This window comes from Phalacrocorax aristotelis, chromosome 2 (genome assembly GCF_949628215.1).
Source record: "Phalacrocorax aristotelis chromosome 2, bGulAri2.1, whole genome shotgun sequence".
NCBI classification, from domain to species: Eukaryota; Metazoa; Chordata; class Aves; order Suliformes; family Phalacrocoracidae; genus Phalacrocorax; species Phalacrocorax aristotelis.
The window spans coordinates 55,571,241-55,594,047 of NC_134277.1; the positions used below are offsets into that span (position 1 = coordinate 55,571,241).

General features: G+C 34.6%; 1 protein-coding gene across 16 annotated transcripts in view; it reads left to right on the plus strand.

Annotated features, from left to right (window-relative positions):
- The window catches only part of LRRFIP2 (LRR binding FLII interacting protein 2), a 58,802-nt gene that overhangs the window by 28,672 nt on the left and 7,323 nt on the right, over window positions 1-22,807 (plus strand). For 4 of the 16 annotated variants that reach the window (XM_075083647.1, XM_075083650.1, XM_075083653.1 and 1 more), the window contains 15 exons: window positions 73-138; window positions 1,579-1,653; window positions 2,400-2,450; window positions 2,526-2,570; window positions 4,009-4,056; window positions 4,154-4,207; window positions 6,950-7,057; window positions 9,458-9,502; window positions 10,173-10,286; window positions 10,678-10,749; window positions 15,244-15,414; window positions 16,077-16,169; window positions 18,207-18,299; window positions 21,925-22,026; window positions 22,281-22,413. In XM_075083647.1, the coding sequence (XP_074939748.1) occupies window positions 73-138; window positions 1,579-1,653; window positions 2,400-2,450; window positions 2,526-2,570; window positions 4,009-4,056; window positions 4,154-4,207; window positions 6,950-7,057; window positions 9,458-9,502; window positions 10,173-10,286; window positions 10,678-10,749; window positions 15,244-15,414; window positions 16,077-16,169; window positions 18,207-18,299; window positions 21,925-22,026; window positions 22,281-22,413 (1,270 nt within the window). The remainder of the gene's footprint in view (window positions 1-72; window positions 139-1,578; window positions 1,654-2,399; window positions 2,451-2,525; window positions 2,571-4,008; window positions 4,057-4,153; window positions 4,208-6,949; window positions 7,058-9,457; window positions 9,503-10,172; window positions 10,287-10,677; window positions 10,750-15,243; window positions 15,415-16,076; window positions 16,170-18,206; window positions 18,300-21,924; window positions 22,027-22,280; window positions 22,414-22,807) is intronic. The other 12 variants (XM_075083657.1, XM_075083661.1, XM_075083659.1 and 9 more) reach the window with 10 other exon arrangements.

Consider the following 22,807-nt stretch of genomic DNA (forward strand, 5'->3'; position numbering starts at 1 on the left):
TTGACTTCTTTACCTTTTGAGATTGAAGATGCTGTTATTTAGTGGCATTAATTTTCTAAATTTTATTCTTAGAGTCATGCTTACAGTGAATCTCATAGTTCAAAGAAGAAAGCTGCTTATTCCCGTAAAGATTTATTGGTTAGTTTTCTACTATATTTATTATAAATATACTAACTACATAGAGTTACATACAAATACAGTTGTGGATAAATTTATTAGCTTGTTGACATATGCATAAATGTTTTCAGGAAAAAAGAAAGCTCTAGTATTGACCAAATTCTTACCTGAAATTGAGTGTTTGAAACTGTGCTCATGTCAGTGGAATGCCATGAATGGAATCAGCTGAAGAGAAATCAAGCTCTATTGGAGGCCTGTGGAAGGCTCTCGGAAATATTTAAAAGTAGTACTTCCCTGTGTTAGAGTTTATTCAGTCAGTATGGAGATACGTGTTCTATTATTTACACTTTGTCCCCTATCAGTTAAATATACTTTAAATGTAGATGTAAAACAGATTGAATTTACTAGAAACTGTGACGTTAACCTGGTAAACTGTTGAGAAAGGATGTGGATTATTGCGATCTTCCAAAAACTAGTCTAGAAAGTTCAGTGCGTAACACATGTGAATACAGTGCCAAGAAGTTAAGTATTTTTGATGTAATTTGTCAGAGGGTTTTGGCACTGATCAAATAGCAGTTGTGTTGAGGGTTGGGGGAGTCGGAGCCGCAGTGGACACCTGTGTTGAGACAAGGCTGAAAAAATTTTTATATTTACTTATTATTTGTATTACAGCATTTCGCTGTACACTTTTGAGGTGCTATTTTCCTGTTCCCTCAGTTCTTAAATAAATGAGTAATATGAATCTTTGTCTCCTGTGGCCTATTGAGAAAGAAGGTGCTACTTTCTGAAAGCACTACTTTTTTTGCCACATTGTGATCTCTATTTTTATTTCATTATATGTGTAAATCAATTTTTTTCCTCACATACTCATATATATACAGTCTGTGTAGGAAGTGTCAAAAAACAACAGAAATAAGCTGAAGGATGCGTGCTCGGTGTAAAGAACAGTAGTAGTGTACAGACTACTGCTGATCACATGAATATCTATCCCCTCTTAAAATCTTGGGAATTTGTGTTCCCTTGTCTCCCCAAATGCTGTTATGCAGGATGGTATCTAATGGGGGAAAAAGGTCAAGCAAATCATTGCACTAATTATTAGAGAGTTTTGTCAAATATGTTTTTCATGTATTTCATGATGCACTTGTCAAGGTTTAGATAAACTTTTCAGGGTTTTCTTATTTATTAGGGAGAAAACCCAAATCCTCTTACCCCTTTGGTTGGGCAGGACATTAAAATACAGATGATGTTGATATACAGAGAACATAAGTAGGTTTGGGGTTTTTTGTGCTTTACTTGCTTCAGAAAGTTACATGGTTTTTGAATTAACCGTAGGGAGGATTTTCACAACAGTCTGTAAAAGTTCTAAGCTTGGGAACATTTGGGCCATGTTGAGATGGAACTTTTGTTTACAAGATCTACAGATGCAACCTTTGTTTTCTCTTTTCTTTTTTCCCCCCACAGAGTGGAATATACTATGATCAAAGAAATTATAGCAGTCTTAGATATAGTAAACCAGTTCCTTCCTACCATACTCGGGTCTGTCTTGTCTTCCTATTTTCATTTTTAAATGTGTATAAAATACCTATATTTAATTTTGCTACCTTATGCTATACAAAGCAAACGTCTCTGTCTTTCCTTCTATAACACTGGAAATTATTACAGTTAATAGTAGTTACAATTTTATTTCTTGCTTTTAAGGGTTGCCTTTTATAAAATAAATGGATAAATGCAAGTTAGTGTGCTGCACATGTGGGATTTTAAATTCAAAATAGATTGTTTCATGTTTGCTGTATAATATAAAGAAAACAGCAGCTGTGACACTTGCTTTTTTGAAGTCCTGTTTTCAAAAAAAACCAAAAACTGTTAAGTTTAGCATCCATGTACTGCTTTCTTCTACAGTCACATAAATGATAAATCAGTGGTCTGTCGTGAGATGGGTAGTATCTTCCCGTACCTGTAGCTAACGTTCTGGTCAAGTTTAAATAAGTAGCTAGAGGAAAGTGACACGTCTTTTGAAAACTACTTAAATTTCTTACCATTCTCTTCTACAAATCTTTTGATAAAAATACTAGATTTCTTTAATGTTTTAGAATATGATTTCAAAGATAATGGGTTTCCGTGAAATGTTTATCCAAACTTTTCTTAAAGTTCCTGCCTGTTGTAGATGTAGAATTTAGTATTTCAGTGTTTTGGAACTTTTGGTGACTATAGAGCAATAGATTAAAAAAACTTAGTGTACACAGAAAAAGCGTTTCTGACTTTTTCTATTCTTCACACTACAGTCGTCGTCTTCTCTGTATAGTGATCCGGTGGCAACAACTAGGAGTTACAGGGTTAGTACAATGTAAAATAATATATTAGATGTTTGAACGGCCCTCAGAAATATAAAATTACACTTTTCTTCATAGGTGTCTCCTTCTGTAAACACTGGTTTGATAAGAAGTATCAGTTTGGTTCGTAAGCACGATTTGCATGGTTGCCTTAAATCTGTAATGTATGGCCATAAGGCTTGGCAGTATTACATGCGCATTTTTTCATATACTGAAATAAAGCTGCAGCTTGTGTGTGTCATTTTGTGGAGGCATTCAGTTTTAATGTTTTTAGCATTGTTAAATTGCCTTTTAAAATTATTTTAGTAGTTGCTGGTTTACTGATCCTTTTACAGACAAGCATAAAGTTTATGAATACAGCAATGATGTTGAACACTGGGTTAGAACAAGTTAATCCAAGCATACTAAATAGCAACTGCATGTATAATACTAAAAAGTATTTAAACAAGTTAAGCTAACTGTTTGAATAGGAAAAGATTACAGAAATTGGTGGTAAATACATTTTAAATGCTTTCAAATAAGATGACATATTTAAAATTAATAATCATACAAAAATGTAATAGGATGACAACCTAGTCTGCATCATTACAAAATAAAAAGTAGCTAGAAGTGCCATACAAATGGTTAAGATAGCTCCAGAAAAGGTTGTCGTCTTTAAAAAGTGGCATGTGTGCCTGAAACTTTAAGCCTTTCGCTGCTGCAGTAGTTCAAATTCAACTTATATTGCCATTTAGAGACATGCTAAACCTATGTGGAAAATCATCAAGTATTCTTATGTAATATTTTAATGTAGTTAGTGAGGTTTTGTTCTGCACTTGGATTGCAAACAGAGATAACTTGCTTTTTTGGCTTTGTGCATATCTCGAAAAAACATTAGAAGATCCAGTGAGAGAATGAGGCCATAATGACTGCTATTACATGTAATTTTAATATACATGTAATTCTAACTTTTACTAGAGATCTCTTCATAGGTAGGGGGAAAGCAGCATGAGACTGTAGGTTTTTTGTTTCTAATTGTGTTGCTCTGAGCTGCTTGTATTATCCACTGCATACATAGACTTCAGCTTTGTACCTTAGAATCATAGAATCATTCAGGTTGGAAAAGACCTTTGAGATTGAGTCCAACCGTAACACATTCTCCTTCAGGAAAGCCTGCATGGGTGAGAATGAAGTAAAGCAGATAAGTATACAATGTAGCTTCACTTCCTAGGGTGGATTAAAACTTTTGAAAGCTTCAGAACAGTGAAAACCACATTGTAGTTTAAATATTTAATTTAATTGTATTCTGAAAATAGTTAAGACTTGGGTTTTTTAAAAGAAATTATTTTTCAAGGAAACTTTTAGATTTATATTTAGAAATAGACATCCCTAATAGTAGGAGGAAATGCTGGAAATCTTTAAAAACTGTTTGTCCCATCAAAAAGTTTAATGTTAACTGGAAAAATCCATAGATGGGATAAGCCAGAGTACATTATAGTGTGTAAGAATTACAGTGTAAAAGACTGTGGCATAACTGTTTCTGAAACTGAATATAAATGGTATTTCATTCCCTTTTTCTCAGGCATCTTTGTGTGGTGATGGATTACATAGCTCATATAGTTCTCGCACTGTAAGTGTAAGAGGCTTTTGGTTGTTTCTTTATCTCTGTTTTCTGGAGACAAAAATCTATGATAATTGTGAAAATTTCCTTCATAACTTTTCTTTAGCCATCTGAGTACAGTTATTCTTCAAGAGCAAGCTCGGTTCGAAGTAGTCCTGTGGTGAGCGTTCCTCTTGCATGATTTGCTGAATGCTTTGATACTAATACACAATGTTTATGAGTATTTACACTGGGGATATTTTTACTGATCAACACACAGACTCGAGTTTTCAATTCCTCATCAAAAACTTTAATTTGTCAGAGATGTGATTTTTTTTTTTTTTTTTTTAGCCATATGTAAAGTTTTAGCAGGAAGACAGTAAAGTGTAGAAGCAATAAGGAGTTTGCTTTTCTAAACATCTTTTAAATGTTTGCAATGTATATAATGGGAAGCAATTGGAAACTAGATTATAGTACGTTGATGGAGTTACCACCTTATGTCATAGCTGGGCAGGCACACGAAACTGTTACTACAATACATGTGAAAGTCTTTCTTTTCAGGAAGAGGACTAATGCAAACTCTGTTGTCTCATGCAGTAGGAAGTAGCTAGCTCATTTTTATGGTGACCAGTATTCAAAACTGAGAGAAGTTTGTTCATGGATGTGTTTTGTGTCAAAAGGGTCATGCCAAAGATGGCTTTTTGTGCTGCAAAAGTGATTTTAAGTAGTTCCACCCTAGTTTTGCCACTGCCTGACTATCTTGGTTTCATTGGTGCAGCTGATGACTTGTCATGCTACACAAAAAAAGTAGATCAGTGTTCTGGTATAGGTTAACTGGAAATGTTCTGTTTATGAAAATGTTCTGTTTACATATTCTTGATGTTAGAGGTGAAATAACTGATTTGTCAGAGTCTGGATGTTTTTAGCTACAAAAGATGTCAGGGGGAATTTTTGAGGGTGTAGGAAAAAAGGAATTTTGCTGCTGCTTTATGCAGTTCCAAAACCTGAGAGATATTAACATCATCTCTAAAGTCTCTTGAGCTGTGAAAATACTGCTTGTCTCCTTAGTTTCTCTTAACATTAATTTCCTTAAAATATATACTTCGTACATATATAGGAATATATATATTTATCAGATCTCAGTATGTATAGGTGATACCAATAGTGCCAAGGTACCATTCACTCACAGTAGTGAATGTTTAATGTTTTAGTGTTTGTTATTTATGTTAATGTATTTGTTTAATGAAATAATTCTGAAAAGGGTACTCAGCAGGTAAAATAGAAATCTTATTCAGAACTTCACTTTCACTTTCTACTGTTTCTCTGGTTAATTTTGGTTTCACTCTGGGTAGTGCATTGGAAGTCAGGTCAGTGCTCATTGGAAGTTGAAAGTAGGAGAGAAGATGGAAACAGAGTAAAAAACACTGATAAACTGTATGGTGCATCTCCATCTTAAACTGTATTGGTTTTGATAAACATATTAGAAGTGCAAAAGGTATAGAAGGAGGAACAGTAAGGTTTCAGACATATGGACTTTTCAAGAGCAAAGATAGATTAGTTTTGAAGGAAAAAGAGCACGGTGTTGTCATAGATTGTTTGTAGCTCTTGAGTTGGTTGTTCTTCTGCTGTAACCGTAATTCATACAAGCAGAATTCTGTTCAACATCTTTATACTTTGTGAAATAAGAAAGTTTGGCCAACTTTCTGACTGTGAAAATTTTACTTTGTTATTTTAAAAAAAAATTTAAACTGTAGATATTGCTAGAAAATTCTGTCAGAGTAATAGAACATAACCAAGCAGTGACAAAAGATACAAATTCAGTAATCCTAAGCATGCGTAGTCTGAGACAGGTGTTTATCAGCAAACTGTTTTCTCTGTAACTGGTCACATCTGCATGAAAAACAAGTAACTATCTTTTAATTGGAATAAGATGAGGCTACTTCACTTGTACCTCAAGTACAAAGAAATTAAGGATTGCTTTTTACAATAGTAAAAATGGAATAAGGACAGTATATTTTCAAACTGTTCACTTAAAGATTTTTTTCTTTCATAATCACTTTTAAAACTAAATGTAATGTTCACAGTAACTCTCTGCCTTTGAAGTAGAATGTTATAGTACAACATTTCTGATAAACCTACTCTTCTCATTAAATCCTATGTTTAACATGCATAGTGTTTTCTCAGTTAAATATTTCACTTAAATTCATGTGGCACTGTAATGTGGTTAGATATATCTTGCCTTTTTTACCAGTGATGTGTAGCATTAGCATTTTTTCCTCACCTTTTTAGGTGCCTGCCTGAGATACAGCTTGGGGGAGTAAGCTTGTCTTATATTCTAAGGCCTCTTAAAATTATGAGTGAGAGGAAGACCAGATCATATTCATAATTAGTAGTGTTGGGATTGTGTTGATTTGAAGAAAAGACATTTGTAGAAGAAAATAATAACTTCTATTTAACAACTTCTGCTTATATAATCTGTTTTTATGATCTACACACCTTTTTTTAAAAAAGGTAATTTTTGTAGCTTATACTTGGCACCATATTAGCACTAAACTCTTTTGTATCTCCAATTGTATTTTTTATATTACTCCAAATAAGGAAAATTAATCAATAAATGATAGTTTTAGAAACTGTAAAGTATAAGGATAATAAACATGAGAAGTGTGTGTTTAGAAACCATGTATATGCTAACAAAAGTGTTCATATCAGCACGGCACATGTTTTGTTCATGTAGACACATTTAAAATAGCAAAAATCTAAAAGAGTGATTAAGATTTTACAACTGTTAAACTGTTAGAAAAGCTAGAATAAATTCCGATAATGGAGATCTAAGTTAGGATTTCCTGTTTGTTCTTTTTTAAATAAACTTCATCCTGTGGTATCATCTTCAGTTCTCTCTTACCCTTCTCCTTATCTTTTGAAGTACTCTGATTTTTCTGATCAAAGTGAAACCGCTGCTGACTATTTTAGTCGTTCCAACCGCAGGGGAAGCATTGTTTCTGATGCAGACGATGTCCAAGGTTTGAATAGTGTGAGTGTAATTCTTGTTGTTATACTGTGATGAATACAGCAAACTTACTAACCATGGATTGTCTTTTCATGCTCTGGAAGAGTAAATACTGTAAAAGTGTTCAGAGTTATTTAATGGCAAATAGGTTTGTGGAGGCTGGGGATGGTTTTTTGCATAAAAATGTCTGGTCTGAATTTCTTAAAAGCATGCTGCTTTATCTTAAAGGGTTTTCTGCCTGTTTCTAGAAGCATGTGACAAGTGTTAACACTTCACATTTTGTGTGTGTGATAAGCTTAAGCATCTCTTAAATGTAAAATGTTGGGGTGTTTTCTTGTGGAAATTAACAATGCCTAGGTCTTTTGTGTATTTTTGGAATACTATTGCTTGGTTTAGTGACAAAAATAAATACTTAAAACTGTGCCCCCCTTAATGTGTTTTAGTGTTCATTCATCCAGGATGAGATTTTGTCGGGATCTGTTACAGGAGCACACATTATTGGCTATGCTCTTGCACTGAATCCCAAATCTATGCAGCACGGTACAGGAAAATTGTGATGGTTTTCTTGTGCATCCCTTTAGTTTGAACATCGTTTACAACAAACCTAGCTGCCTTCTCTTTATTGCTGCTGTAAGTTTTAGAAGCTCTTGTTGCTTGTAGTCAAATCTTTTGTGTTTAATGGTGGAAAAATAGGGAAATTTTTCTTAGACATGTCTTTGAAATAACAGAGTGTTAGCACATGCAGGAGGAGGAGAGGTTGAGAGAAATGGACGTATTTAGTTGGGCAAAGGGGATGCTACATGGTGATCAGCAGCCTGGAACTGCTTAAGTAAGAGCCAAACTCTTCATACCCGTGCCAAGCAGTGCAACAAGGGGCAGCAGCCTCATGCTGCAGCTGAGGAGGTTCAGATGAGCCACTGCAAGAAGCTCTAGAAGGAGGTTAATGTTGCACTCTTGACAGGTTACACGAGGCTGGAGAAGAACCTCCATCCTCAGGAGCTGGTGAGACTTTGCTAGATATAGCCACAGCTAACCTGGGCTGTTGGCAGCAGTTCTGGTTTGGAAGGGAGGCTGGGCTAGGTGATTGCTAAAGTACCCTTACAACCACTGTTTCTGTGATTCTGCATTTAGATTGTTTAATACTCTTAGAGCTATGTAACTTGTATTGTGATAATGCACAGTATTTATCATCTGAACATGCTCAAAGCATGGCATAAACCAATCATTTCTCCAGTTCAAGTTTTAGCCTTTTTTGTCCTGTGATAAACCTGCTTTTCCTGAAATTAATGCTCTGCTAAAAGAAAATGTGGAGGCTGAGACCGGCAATTATGCTACCTACCTTCTCAGTTGCTTTTATTTTCATCTTCATTTTTATGTATTATTAGATTCCAAAATGGTATTTTTAAGTTGTGCTAAACGGATACTTCAGATGAATTGGATTTTTAACATCGTGTTACCATCACAATGGTGACAAATATTCATAATTTACAATTTCAGTATGTCATTGGAGACGGTGAATTTGCCATGGAAAGGCAACGTTGCTTCTGTAGGAACCACAACAGAAGGAAAAAGAAAGATCTCATAAAGTAATGTTTGTTTCTACTGGAATTGTAGCAGACTTCCCAACCTCTTGTCCTGGGCAGGGAGAAAGACAGGTGCTTTCAGGGAAGCCAGATATTTGAGATACCATACTCAATGTATCATACTTATTTTAGGAAATACGGCAACATGTTAATGTCTTCATTTAATTCCACCTATTTTGATTCATAGAAATATAGCAAATATGGGAATCTACAATATAAGTTTGCAATATCAGAGTTTCATTAATTAAGAAGGTGGGGTGTGGTAGTTTTTTCTGGCTCAGACTTTAATACGTAAAATATGAATTGAAATTATTTTGTAGGTTGCTATTATTTAGTACCCTTTAGTTATGGGCTCTTACCTGAACTGTTTCGTCCTGATGTAATTGCAGATTTCACCAAAGAGATTGAAGAAACAAAAGTGTTTTCTATTAACTAGGACATTCACACAGGTGTCACTGGCTTGTCTGAAGTGCACTTGCATGAAGCTTTGTGTTTGTTATGCCACCAAGTGTTGTAGTCACTACCCTGTTGAAATTTAAAATAATGAAACATGCTTTTTGATCAGTACATTTTTTAATATTGGTAATGACTTTTTTAAAGAAAACTTTTAAGTTTCTGACTCTTTCTTTACAAGCATTCATTTATTTTGCAACGGAGGTAAAAATTACTTTTTCAGACTGAATATATTTTTTTTCCTGTCTTGATCTATGCTTATTTCTGGAAATTTTTTATTGTTTCATTTTTCTTAAATATTTCTTAGTATCTTTGACCAGAAGATGGTGATTCAGTAGTCCCTTATTGCAAAAGGTGTATTGTGATCACTTTCCCTTTTCTCTTTCAGCTGGAAGAAAAGAGTGAAAAATCACATTCAGAAATATTTTCAAGGGTAAGAGTGTTTAATTTAAAAACTATTGAAAGTCAGTGTTCAGCCATAAGTTTACAATTATTAAAATAGTTCAAAAAGCATAAATGCTGTGTGTTTTTAGTTGAGTGCATTGTAGTCATTTTTAAGAGCTTGCAAAGAGATATCTTTAGACATATTTTTTTATCTAAATTTATGTTTTGCACCTTCTATTTCCTGAGGAAAGAATTTTATTCTTTAGTTTACTTGTAGCAAGTATTGGTTTCTTAGAGAATTTATTTTCTGTGTGAGAAATATTAAGCAGGAAAAGTTGGATTTTTAAGAGGCCAAGGCTATCAAAGTTCATATGCTAGATTCAACTGGAGACTTTCTTCTGTATCGTGGGTGGCAGAAATTATAAATTTTAGAAATATTTTGTACTTCTACAGTTTTTCAACACTAACAGCCTCCTTATGAAAGTCTTCAGAAGACTCAGAACTGTAATGTTGTGATAACTGGTAAGTCATCAAAGAGAAACCAACATCTCACCTAGAGGAAACATAAGTGGTGGAAAATATTGTCTACAAACTAATATTAGGAAACAGTAAAAACAAAGAAAGGTGTTCTATAACTGTGAAGCAATTTATAGAGTGAAGTCAAGTGTATCAGAAATGACAGAATAATTCCTGATTCAGTGTTATTCCCTTTTTATAAGCCATCATCTCGCAATTCAGTAACTGCAACTCCTCTGAGTGGAAACTCATCTAGGAGAGGAAGTGGAGACACGAGCAGTTTGGTGGATCCTGATGCCTCCCTCAGTGAATTACGGGTAAACTGCATTTTTCAGAGAATTGGGAGCTAGTCTAAAATTGTATTTCTGGTTAGGAGGAATTTTTTCTTCCTACAGATCTTCTGGTTTCCTAATAGTACGAAAAAGTTACGAGAATGTGATTTTTAATCACAAAAGATTTCTCTGTTATTAAAATATGACTTTGTTTATGTCAAATTTGAAACAATTCTGTCCTATTTGGGATTGCTTGGGTTCAGTGATATGAACAAAATTTTATTTCCATCAAGTTATTGTGAATTAATCATAATTTATGTGAATTATTGCAGGCTTTGGCATTTGACAGAAATGCATGTAAACCTTTGAATGCTTTTTCAACTATAAATTATTTCCCCATACTTCTTATGCAATGGTTCATTCCTATGTCCTGCAGGATATCTATGATCTTAAGGACCAGATACACGATGTAGAAGGGAGATACATGCAGGGACTTAAAGAACTAAAGGTATCAGGGCTCCTCCCAAGCATGCATTCTGTATCGGTGTTTTTGGGTAACAGAGATACCACTGGTTCCACTAACTATATAAGGCTTTACTAACAAGTTTTTAAATTTCTTTAAAGCATGTATCTAACTTTTAATCCATAGAGAACATAATCTTAAATTTGTCGTGTGGGTAAATTAAGTTATTACTTAAATGTACATGAGATAGTATATCTTCATTATTTAGTTTATGTTAAAATAACATTAAACTTTCGTATTTTAGCAGGTGTTTTCTGGTAAGATAATGAGACATTCAGTTTATATCTTTCAGAGTTTCGTTAGCAAACAAATGGATATTCAAAATAATTACTAGGTATTGAATGGGGAAGAAAAAAATGGGAAGTAGTTATGACAAAGAACTTAAGAAATTAAGAATTAAGTCTTCCAGGTTTCAGCAAATACTACATCTTATAAAGCAAAACCAAAGTAATAATTTTGAAAGATGTGCTGAAATTAATCCGGGCAGACATATTGCTTGCATGAGATTATTTTTGTTTTACTCCCTTGGCACTGGGAAAGATGTTTGGGGTGTTTTTTTAATGCTTATGGTTTACATTCCCATTATCTTTTTCTAAATTGGTATTTTCAGTGTTAGGTTAATGAGATTTGTCTCTACTTTGACTTTGTTTAAATTTGTATGTATGCTTTTCTTTTGTAAGTTTTCACAGAATTAACAGTTTGCAGTTGAAGTATGATTATTTTCCCCTCTTCTGTGTTGAAGGGAAATTGAGTACACCAAATGATGTTCTGTTCTCTTTCCTGTTACCTAATTAGAAATGGTTCCATGTAAAAGTAAAGAGATCTTTCCATATTTGCTTTATATTCATATAGAGACTGAATTTAATGAATGCTGCTTGTACTAGAGCATGTAACAGTGATGTATTTAACAGCTTCCTTGAATTTCCTTGATTAAATGACGTATCAGATGGTATAGTAAAGGGAGAATATATAATTTGAACTGTTCAGTGTAGCAAAAATTACTTCCTCTTTAGAGGGTAAGTAACTTTGAATCTGATAGCCATATGCTCAGATGAAGTATGTCTAGTTTTAATTGTATTGCTATATGAATATTAAAAGGACTTCAAAGAGCAGTAGATTACAAGATTATTAGATATATCTATGGTTGTACTAAATTTAAATAAAATGTGAGATTGCTTCATATTTTCAGAACGGATCTCTCTCACACTTCTGCATGTTTCCCAGCATCTAATGACTACTGTTCTGAATCGTTACTAACGCACTATTACTTATTGCACTGCATTACAGGTGCCAAAAAGCATGGATGTGCAATAGACAGTAAGATCTTGACCTGTGCTTGGCTTACAAAATCGAATTGCATTTTATGCTATTCTTAATACTGAATAATATATTGCTAAGTTAATTTACCTTCCATAGAGAATTTTTTCAGGAACCCTTCCTCCTAATGAGGAAGGTATTGCCTTTTTCTCAACTTCTGCTTTAGCAGTTGTGTACATTAGAAGAGTTACTAGGATACCTGCTTTTACACTGCTTTTAAGTTTTGTTTAGGTTGGTCAATTGGGTTTTTTTTTCCCTAGTGGTTGAGTAACATTGATTTGTAATCACACTAACTTCATATCTCTGTGGTTGCCCATCCGTTGTGCTGCTAAGAGGAGTTTTCACCTGGCTACAAATCTGCTGGGTGTCAGCAGAATGAACTCTCGTGTGGATAGTCCTGATTCAATTAGGCCTAAATCTTTTCATGTCTCTGATTCAGTTTTGTTGATTCTCTCTATATTCACTTGCATCAACTAGAAAGGAATCCTTTTTCTTTCCTCAAAATTTTTCTTTTATGCAGTTAACAGAGCACTCTTTTGATGTCTGCCTGTTCTAGCCAAGCAGCCTAATTTGCATAGCCCTTTGGCTTTCCTGAGAGAATTGTGGGTGGTATTGCTTCGTAGCTTTGGGTTATGTGCAAAGCCTTATTATCCATTTTTATTACAGCCTATTCCCACTGTTTCATCCTTAGGGATCCCAGTGCCGCATTCAAGTGTTTAAGAAATTCTTCCAAATCCATATTATTTCTTACCAAACTGGAATATTACAGAAACTACATGGAATTCCTGAACCATAGGGAACATGTGTAATGCTCTTATTCGAAAAGAAGTAACAATTCCAAAGGAGCCTTAGCAATGTTTCTGGTTTGGTTTTTTTTACTGATTGGAGAATCTTAGGCATAGCTTAGTTTCTTTCTGGAAAGCAATTCTCACTCTTCTGTCTCAAAATCAATTTTTTATTCTTCCATAGCTACAGATTTTTTTCCCCTAATTAACTTGTTGATTAATGACATCTTAATCCAATTTTTTAAGCTGCAACCTTATGTCCTCTTTAAGGCTGGAGTCCTGGAGCATATGGCATACAATAAGAGGCTGAGACAGCTGGATTTGCTAAGTCTTGGGGAGTGGGCAGACGGCAGTGTCACTGCTGTTTTCAGTTGCCGAATAGGAGGCTGTTGAGAAGACAGGGCAGACTCTTTTCAGAGGTGCACAGTGACAGGGCAAGGTGCACAAGACAAAAGTTGCATTGTAAGGGCAGAAATTCCAATTAGACCTCAAGAAAAAGACTTTTTCACAAGGAAGGCAGTCAAACACTGGAGCAGGTTGTCCAGCCAGGTTCTGCAGTCTACATCCGTGGAGACACTTAAAATGAACTGGAGATGAGCTGCGAGCAGCCTGATCTTGGTTTAATTAGGAGATTGGACCAGATGGCATCCAGAGATCTCTGCCAACCTAAATTACTACATGAGTCCACTCACCTCACTCACAGGAACAACCAAATCGGAATTTTTTCCTAGTTGCACTTTTCATGAAGTTTTGCATCTCCTCGTAAAAGGACTATAGCATTCACTTTAATCCCAGTATTTTCCTTTTCTCCTCTAAATTGAATTACTCTTTGAAATACTTTGGAAGCTTTAGTGTCTCTGACCTTTTGTTTTACCAGTCTTTACAAGATTTGTCATGTCTACACCATCACAAATGTTTTCTGTGGTTTTAATCTAAAACTTAAGAATTACTTGAATGCACTTACATGTGTTCTTTATTTTTAAAAATTTTTTTTCTATCTTATCATGAATCTTCTTTGTTTGCTATTTACTGCTTCTCAAATGATAATGGTTCCTTTCTTATTTTTTCACTACTTATACTGTCATGTGTCTTCTGATCTGGATATGTCATGAGTTATTTTGTTTTCTGGGGGTTCTAAACTACTGTTTCTCTCCAGCACAAAATTCCAGAATTTAGTGAATGGAACAGGTATATAAATACATGTGGCTATGATAAAATTATAGAAGTTAAAAAATGTACTTTAAGAACAGCTTTCTCAAACTGGTGATTTATAACATGGAGTAGGGCTTGGGGGTTGGGTGTTTTAGGTTTTCTCAGGACACTTAGACTGTTACCACCCTCTCTTCTAATACCTTAGTCCTACTTTTCTGTTTTCTGGAAAACCCAAGCCTGGTGCCCTTCCTGTGCTAGTACTTCTACTGTGATAAATATAAATAATTAAATATGGAGCTTATGCTGCCTATGCCTTTGAAGAACAGATTGTGTGACATAGTAGGGGATTTGTAGTAGGGCACAGATCTACCTCGGAAGCGGAATCACTTAATAGTTCTTCAATTCTAAAATTAGGACCCTGAAGCTCAATTTCTGTATTTTTAAAAGCATGCATATTGAAATCACTGCATGTTTTAAAGTGCCTGGAGTGATAGTTGTTCTAGTATTTGAATAGTTGACATTTGTTATAGTACTGAGAAATAATAATGTGATAAATGATTTTGGTAAACATGAGAGAATTGCATAGCAGGGTAATAGCAAGGTCTATGTGTACCTTCAGGTACAGAATTAAGCATGTGAATCTTTACATGCTTTTTTGTTTTTTTAATCTTAGTAAGAAGTAAAGACAGTGTCTGCTTAAACAGAATCATTATTACTTAAAATATGACTACCTTAAAACTTTGGATCTGAGGTATAGAGCACTGTTTAAATAATGAGCATTAAGTTAAAGCTAGTCTTAAGGATATTTCTGTGATCTTTTCTAGTCATTTAATTATCTGAGTTCCCTGTCAGATTTGTTGCCTCATTCTGAATTTTTTTTTTTCTTGTGCATGCACTGAAGATACAATAAAGCTGTGATATTATTACTTTAACCCTGTGAGTTAAGTTGTGAAGGTAGAGTAGAAAATGTAAGTGGAATGTTATCTTGTAATTTTCATACATTTGTAATGATAACTTTTCATTGCTGTGTATGACTTAACGTGAATAATCGAAATTGAACTGTGACTTGGTATCTCTAAAGAGAAGACATTGAATAATAATTCAGAAACAAAAATGGTTGTGTAGTTTTACTGTGTAACAGCACTCTTCAGTATTATGGTAGTATTTTAACGTATAATAATACATCAAAAAATTAGACTAATCTAAGCCATTCTACTCTCTGTAGGATTCACTGGCTGAAGTTGAAGAGAAGTACAAGAAAGCTATGGTTTCCAATGCTCAACTAGATAATGAGAAAAACAACTTGGTTTACCAAGTGGATACTCTAAAGGACGTCATTGAGGAGAAAGAAGAACAGATAGCAGAGTTCTATAGGGAGAATGAAGAGAAATCAAAGGTAATGATTTTTAAGACTTTCTTTTTTTTATTTTAAGATAAACCATAGAAGCCTGGACTACTTAGAACAGTTACTTGGATTAGTAGAGAAGTCTGTCTTTCTCAGTGGCCAAACATGTTTTGAGTATTGTGTTTTGGTTTTTAAAAAACCAAACCAGCTACCCTCCCCCAAAAAATACCAAACAAAATCAAAATATATCCTAACCTCCACATACCACCCCATGACCCCAGTTAAATGCAAATTAATTGCATTTAATTAATGCAATACACTAATGATAAAATATGCATTTGAATCATATAGGACATGTTCAGTCCCACTTTCTTGGAAAGGGAAGATCTGTGTGGCAGTTTTTTCAAGAAATTTTAGATAAAATCAGTATCTGAGCTTTTTCTCGTTACTGTTGTTCTTAAACCTTCATGGCATTTTTCTCTCCACTCTAAATTTTATTAAATAAAATCTTCTGTATAGTATGTATCTGGAGAACTTATCTAAAACACTGATTCTGTGACTTTTGGCTACTTGGTAGGTAGAATTTCTCAAACTGTTGCTGTAATTTCTTAGGTAATGTTAAGTGCTATTACTAACTTTTTTTAAACTTTATATTGAAAATGAGTGTCAAACCCAAAATAAATAAAAATAAATCATTAATTTATTTAACATAGGAATTGGAAAGACAGAAACACACATGCAGTGTTCTACAGCATAAGTTGGAGGAACTTAAAGAGGGCCTTCGACAGAGAGATGAATTGATAGAGGTATGTTCATATGATAGTGTGTGATAGAACATATGCAAATAAATATGGTGTAAGATTTGAATGGGAGCCACCACCATACACAAAATGAGCTTAATATTGTCTCACATTTTTAAGACATAATTTTTTCTTGTTTGGGTGGAATTTAAGCTATCAGTCTCTCTTAATTTAGAAAGTTAAAATGTCTCTCTGCAAGATTTTCAAATGTGTAAAAACCTTAATTCCTGTAAGAATCGTGGTTCTCATGAATGTTCCTTATGTCTTTCCTTCCTTGTGAGGGCAGAACTAATGTCTGTATGACCAAAATCTTTTTGCACAGGCAGAAGTTCTGATGCATTGATAATACCAAATATTATTCTTTGCCTTTCCCAAGAGTTTCCTTTTCAGTTATTTCAGATTTTTGTGAGCATCAACCACTGAAGTTTGCAGTATCAAATGTTTGTTTGCTTACAAGTCAAGCATAAATATAGCAACACTGGTCAGTGTGTTCTTGGGTCATAACAATGTTGCTGGATGTGTGGTGTGTTATTTTCTTTTCCCTCTCGCCTCTTTGATTTGTCTCCAGAAGAAATTTGCCCTAAAATCCTAGAGCTATTATCAGTCTTAATTTTAAAATGGCCCATAAAGATATGTATTGTCAACAACATGCAGGTGTCTACTTCCCACTGACCTTGGTTCTGGCACTGTAAGTTGTAGTTGAATTAGTACATCATTTTCCCACTGCCTCTTGGTTTCTCTCAAAAAAAATTTGATTATTTTAAGTGTATGGGCCAAAGTTTCCATGACCTCATTTTCAAAAGCTATATAATATTGCATTTCATTAATTGATTTCTTTCCCCATTAAGTTCTTGTGCTTTCCAGGCAGTAGTATAGTAACTCTGAAAAGTTCCAGATCTGTTATGGTTACTGAGAAAATAATCTGCTTCATGAAGTGGAGTTAGGAGGACTTACTAGCAGAAGAAAAGGAGCAAGATTAGCTTAAGAAGCAGCATTTTGCAGATTAATGCTGCCAAGCAAGAACTCAGCAAATTCTGTCTGTAGCTTGCTCTGGTTGTCACTTGCTCTGGATTCTCTTTGGCTTCACTATGAAGGACAAAAGCACTTTCTTTGATGGTTGGTTGTTTTTTGGTTTGGTGTTTTTTTTGGTTTTTTTGAAGTATGTTAATCAAGAATATACAATAGATTGATTTGTCTGGAGCATTTGCTTTGGTAGAATGTAGCATATGTTTGAATTCTCACCCAATGTATGGAGTCCCTTCAAAGGTAAAGACAGTTTGCCCCCTATTTACCTTTTATTTGAGTAACTTGTCCAGCTATTAACACTAACAGATAATTTAGCTGAAGCCATTTCACAGAAAGAAATTGTCTTCCATTCCCAGATGTAAAATAAAGTTCACCCTTCGGGATGGCAAGAAAAATTATCTCTAGCCCTAAAAATTCTTATGTCATCTTCATACGTAATTATATGAGTGTATCAAAGAATTGTCGTTTTATTTGCAAGGCAAACAGTAAAATGCATTGTTAGTCAGATGGAGAAAATAGGACCACACTTGATATGTATTAATATAGTATCAGAAAGCAATCAGCCTCTGTATTTCAATTCCTGGATGCTTAGTTCAACCTTCGTTCTTTATACTTTCAATAAGGTTTTTCTCTTTTGTAAAATATTAGTAAAACCACTTGTTAACATAAGTGTTCATTTCCAAACAGGACTTGAAGGTATCTGGAAATTACCACAGGGTAATTTTTTTCCTAAAGAAAGGACGTTATCCCCAGTCTTTACTAAAGAAAAGTAGCTCTAGTTGCATTAAATTCTTCTGTCAACATTAAGTGATTGAATAAAATTATTTTCCATTCTTTTGCATTAATTCATAGGGAAATATTGTAACCCTTAGTAGCACCCTTTTCCTTTAACTTCATGCTCATAAACTCTTTGGTTGGCTTTTACTATTTAATTTCCTTTATGTCTTTGAATGTTTCTTGTTTCACTTCCTTACTTTTCTTTCCTCTTTTATTCTTCCCTCATACTATTTACTACAGGAGAATCAACGCATGCAGCAGAATATAGACTCCATAACCAAAGAGGTGTTTGATCTCCAGGAGACAGTTAATTGGAAAGATAAAAAAATAGGGGTATGAAACAAATATGGGGGGAAAGGTATTTTTTCATTTTTAGAAGTAGATGGATGCCCCCCACCCTCCAAGGAATGCTGTGTACTCTAAAGAAATGAAGGCTACTCCCAATTTAAATATTGAAACCATTTTGCAGTCTTGTTTAGAAAATGAGCTCCACTTCATCTTCACTTGCATAATGATGAATAATACTAATTAAATCTATAATATAATAAATTTATGCATAAAATTTTATAAATTTTTACAAAATATTTTTAACCTGTAATAAGGGCTTGAAAAAACGATTTCCTTATTCTTTACAAATGTAGGAATTGCCTGAGCATGTACACTGATCCACAGTGACAATTTTATACAGATTTGAAATTATTTTTAAAGCTTTTAACCTCCTTAGAGGCAAATACAATTTAAAAAACATGAACAGTTTAGAACTTGCTCACCATTTAGCTCCTGCCTCTGTTGTCATCTTGAGAATTTGCGTAACGATTAGCAGATTTTAAAATGGTCTGCTTTCCACCGCCTGGGATAAGAGAGACAAAATATCTCAAATAACGGAAAACCTACAGAGCTGCAGGAGCTAAGGGTCAAAACGTAGAGAAGCCCCAGAGAGTATTTTTAGATTGTGCTTGCATTTGGGATACTTAGTGCTAAAAAATATGATCTTGAAGTGACTTGTGCAGCTACACTTGCACATTCCTGTGCTTCACTTCTGATCCTTCTAGGGCTGGTTAGCTTAGATGCAGCACTGAACCAAGATGATTTTGTGATACCACAAACAAAATACTAGAGTTACCAACTATTGAAATTGAGAGTTGGAATTGAAACAATGGTTGCGTGGGACCTTTTGAGGAGCATCTGTAGGGCTCCTGCATAGAAAAGAAAGTGGTACAGGAAGAACTGAGTTGATGTGCACTATGCAGCTAATGTAGGTCAGGCAGAGTTTGTCAGCTCTGCTTCTGAGCAGCATAGAAGTTTGTCTCAGAGCCAGCCTGATCCTTGGTGGTAAGTAGGCTCTGAACCTGTGGCTGTTCTGGGCCGCAAGTAGATTGGTGGTGAGACGGAGTTAACTGGATGGCCTTTAGAAAGGAATCAGTAAGTCTAACTGAATTTTACACAAGATTTTGACATATGGAGATTTCATAGAAAATTGCTGTATTTAACTTTGAAAAGCTATCCTTTAACTGGTGCTGCCCAGATTAAAAAAAGCCCTCTTATACTGTCTTTATTCAGTTCATATTTATTTCATGTTTCAGTCCTTCAATCCATATTGCAATTCTTTCTTCCATCATAAAATAATATTTCAACGTTTAAGTTTTCTTCTGAACATCTTTCTGAAAGGTTTTTTTTATCTTTAATAGTATTCTTTCCAAACTTACTCTTTACCTTTGTGTACTGGACTGTCCCAATTTGAGGAATTGTTTTGTGCAAGCACTTTTTTCTTTCAAATACATTGCTAGAGTTGGTACAGAGCATATCATCTATTCAAAATAACTACTAGCCAGACTGACAAGAAAGATATTTTTTTCTTTTAGCCAAAATGTTCCTGCCAGTTTCTGCGTTCTTGTAAAAACCATAACTGGATCTTTTTCTAGTTTTCGTATTTTTTACCATATTGGAATTGAAATTTCTCAGTTCTTAATATGTAAAAAATGCTGCTGTCTTTTCTTTCTCATTTCGTTATCTTAAAACATTTACATATTATTCTTAGCTCACAGCTTTTGAGTCTTTCTCCCCCATACTGAGTAGTTCTGCTAATTTTTACTCTATTCCACCTTCAGAAGTCTCTGAGAAGCTTCACAGAGTGGTAGTTCATAATTAGAATTGTAACCCAGTTTTACAATGTATATGCATGACTGATGCTGCCTCAGAGGAAGAAAGGGAGGCAAGCACAATAGAGATACCATGAGTCTGTTTTACCACTTGCCTTCCTATATTGCATTGTTTCTACAAAGTGATTGGAATTTGCATGTGTATTTAGTCTTAAATTAGATCAATTTGAGGACACTGAACTATAACTTCCAGGTTATACTCCTGAAATATACAGCTGTTTTACTGTTTGGTGCCTCCAAATTGTACATGCATTGCCGATTTGAAATTGGCAATGGCATGTCTGAGTTTAGTATAGCTTTTGTGAAGGTTCAACACTGAATAATGATTACTAATCTCTCTATAGGTAGAGTTATATTTTTATATCAGCTTCACTTCCTTCCTCATCAAAATTTTTATTTCCAACACTTGTGCATAGAGGATGAGGATAGAAAGGATGTTTTGGGAAGGTCAGCAGCATCGCAGGGCACTGCCAAGCACACAGACGATGTGTGTGTGCAGTGTGATTCTGGGCCTTTGTGCCCAAGTGGGTGAGCTTACTTCCCTCTCTGTCTCTGCTGCTATTCTTCAAAAATGGAAAACGTGTATGTTTTATTTAAGTGGAAGACAAAAATGATGTAATGGTTAAAGTTCTTAGCACTGCTTATAATGTAGTTACAGAGGTCTAGTATATGTTAGGAAATTAAGAATTCATAACGTGTCCTTTTAACTGTGATATGACAGCTAATACTTTCACACGTGCTGAATTACCTATATTTTAAATGTTATATTTACATACTAATAAATCAAGTGCAGCAGCACTTAAATTTTTCTGTTGAAGTTAAGAGTAATGCGTTAAAACGTTGCTTGAGGATACAGATTCTAGATGATTATTAAAATTCAGCACGCTGCAACTGTCATGTGGAGCAGCTACAATACAAAGGTATACACCTTCATTTCTTTCTTTGTAGCAGTCCATTCCTAAACATTCATGCATGACACAAGGTTTAGTCGGATAGTTTTCTTGGTAAGATGTGTGTACACTTTTGTAGTTGCTGTATGGTCAGGATTATTTGTAATGCATGCAGTATTGAATTTGAATGTAATACTGGGATGCTGCCCAGTCCAAGTGAAAATGTCTGATTAATTGCCAGGTAACACAGCTCCAGCATCAGCAGGCAAACCCATCTACGTCTGTATTGCGCTTTTAGCTGCAATCTGTTCTTGTGCTAAAATAGCGCTGCTAGTGTTTCCTGCTCGCCCTCTTCCCCCCCCCTTAAAAACTGATTGCTTTGGTTTTAGTAAAGGGTGGTTGTAATACTTAAGCAAGTAGAAAATAGTATTTGTAAGTGAATGACAGGCTGATACATCCAAGGTCTTTAATGAGGTAAGATTCTACTTCTGTACCTTACAAAAGGTAGATAAATTAGTTCAATGAATGTAATGTTTTAGGATCTTTGCAAGTTGAGTTCCAGCAAATTTTACTTCTGACCACGGAGTGCCTGTATTCTTCTAATCACTTACTCTTTTGGTATTCAATTTAGTATACCAAAATTACAAAAAATAAAATCCACTAAATAAAAGTCTACTATAGAATCTACTAAGACTCTCGTCTGGGGAAAAATCACGTCATGACAAGCGTGCAGCAATGAGGGTAGAGTGTGACTTGTAAAAGGTAGTTATCAGAGATATATGTTTATATATTAAATACCCTTTTTAATTTCTTTTATTGAGCTCTTTGTACTTGTTGAAAACCTCTCTGCTATCTGTCATATGCTTTTTCTCTGTGCCATTCTTTTTCTTGCTATCTGCCTGAACCCAGGCCCTAGAAAGACAGAAAGATTACTTTGACTGCATTAAGAATGAGCGAGATGAGCTCAGAGAGGAGTTGGCTCACCTGAAGGAAACAATGAAGAGAGGAGAGGTATGTTGGCAGTGGTTGCTTTACAGTAACAGAAATCCAGGAATGGGGCATGAAATCAAGGTCAATGAAAACGAATAATGATGGTTACTATTCTTGTGCAGTCTCAAAACCTGACAAATGGGTTTAGGGTAGGACAAATGGTGTATTTCATTGTAGCTGTTTCAACTTGAAAAGCTTTTTAATAACTTTTCTGTCCAATTACATTTTAGCACTGCTCTTGTATTAATAGGATTTTTCTTCTTTTGTATTTTTAGAAACATGGATTAGTTATAATTCCAGATGGCACACCAAATGGTGATGTAAACCATGAATCAGTGGTTGGTGCAATAACAGTTGTATCACAGGAAGCTGCTCAAGTCTTGGAAGCTGCAGGAGAAGGACCACTAGGTAAAAATATCCTAACATACTTTGGAGAGTGTTTGAAGTCTTTGTTTCCCTTCTGTTCATAGTGGACTGTGATTTAGCCACAAGAAGATACTGGAGGTGCTTCTGGAATACATGCTTACACAACTTTCAAGATTATGATTTTTTTTTTTAAAAGCCGAGTAAAAAGACAGATGTATTTGTTGAGTAAAAAAAAAAAAGTATGTGCCTGGATCTTTATAACTGATTAGATCTCTTGGTCCCAGTTTCTGTTTTATTACTGTCAGAAAATACCTTGCCTGAAAGTGTAGTCTTTTGGATTAGTATGCTTCCAGTTGTGTTTCATGGAAAAAAAATATGTAAAAGTATGTATAATCAATGAAAGAACTTCCGTTATAGAAAACAATATATTCTTTCC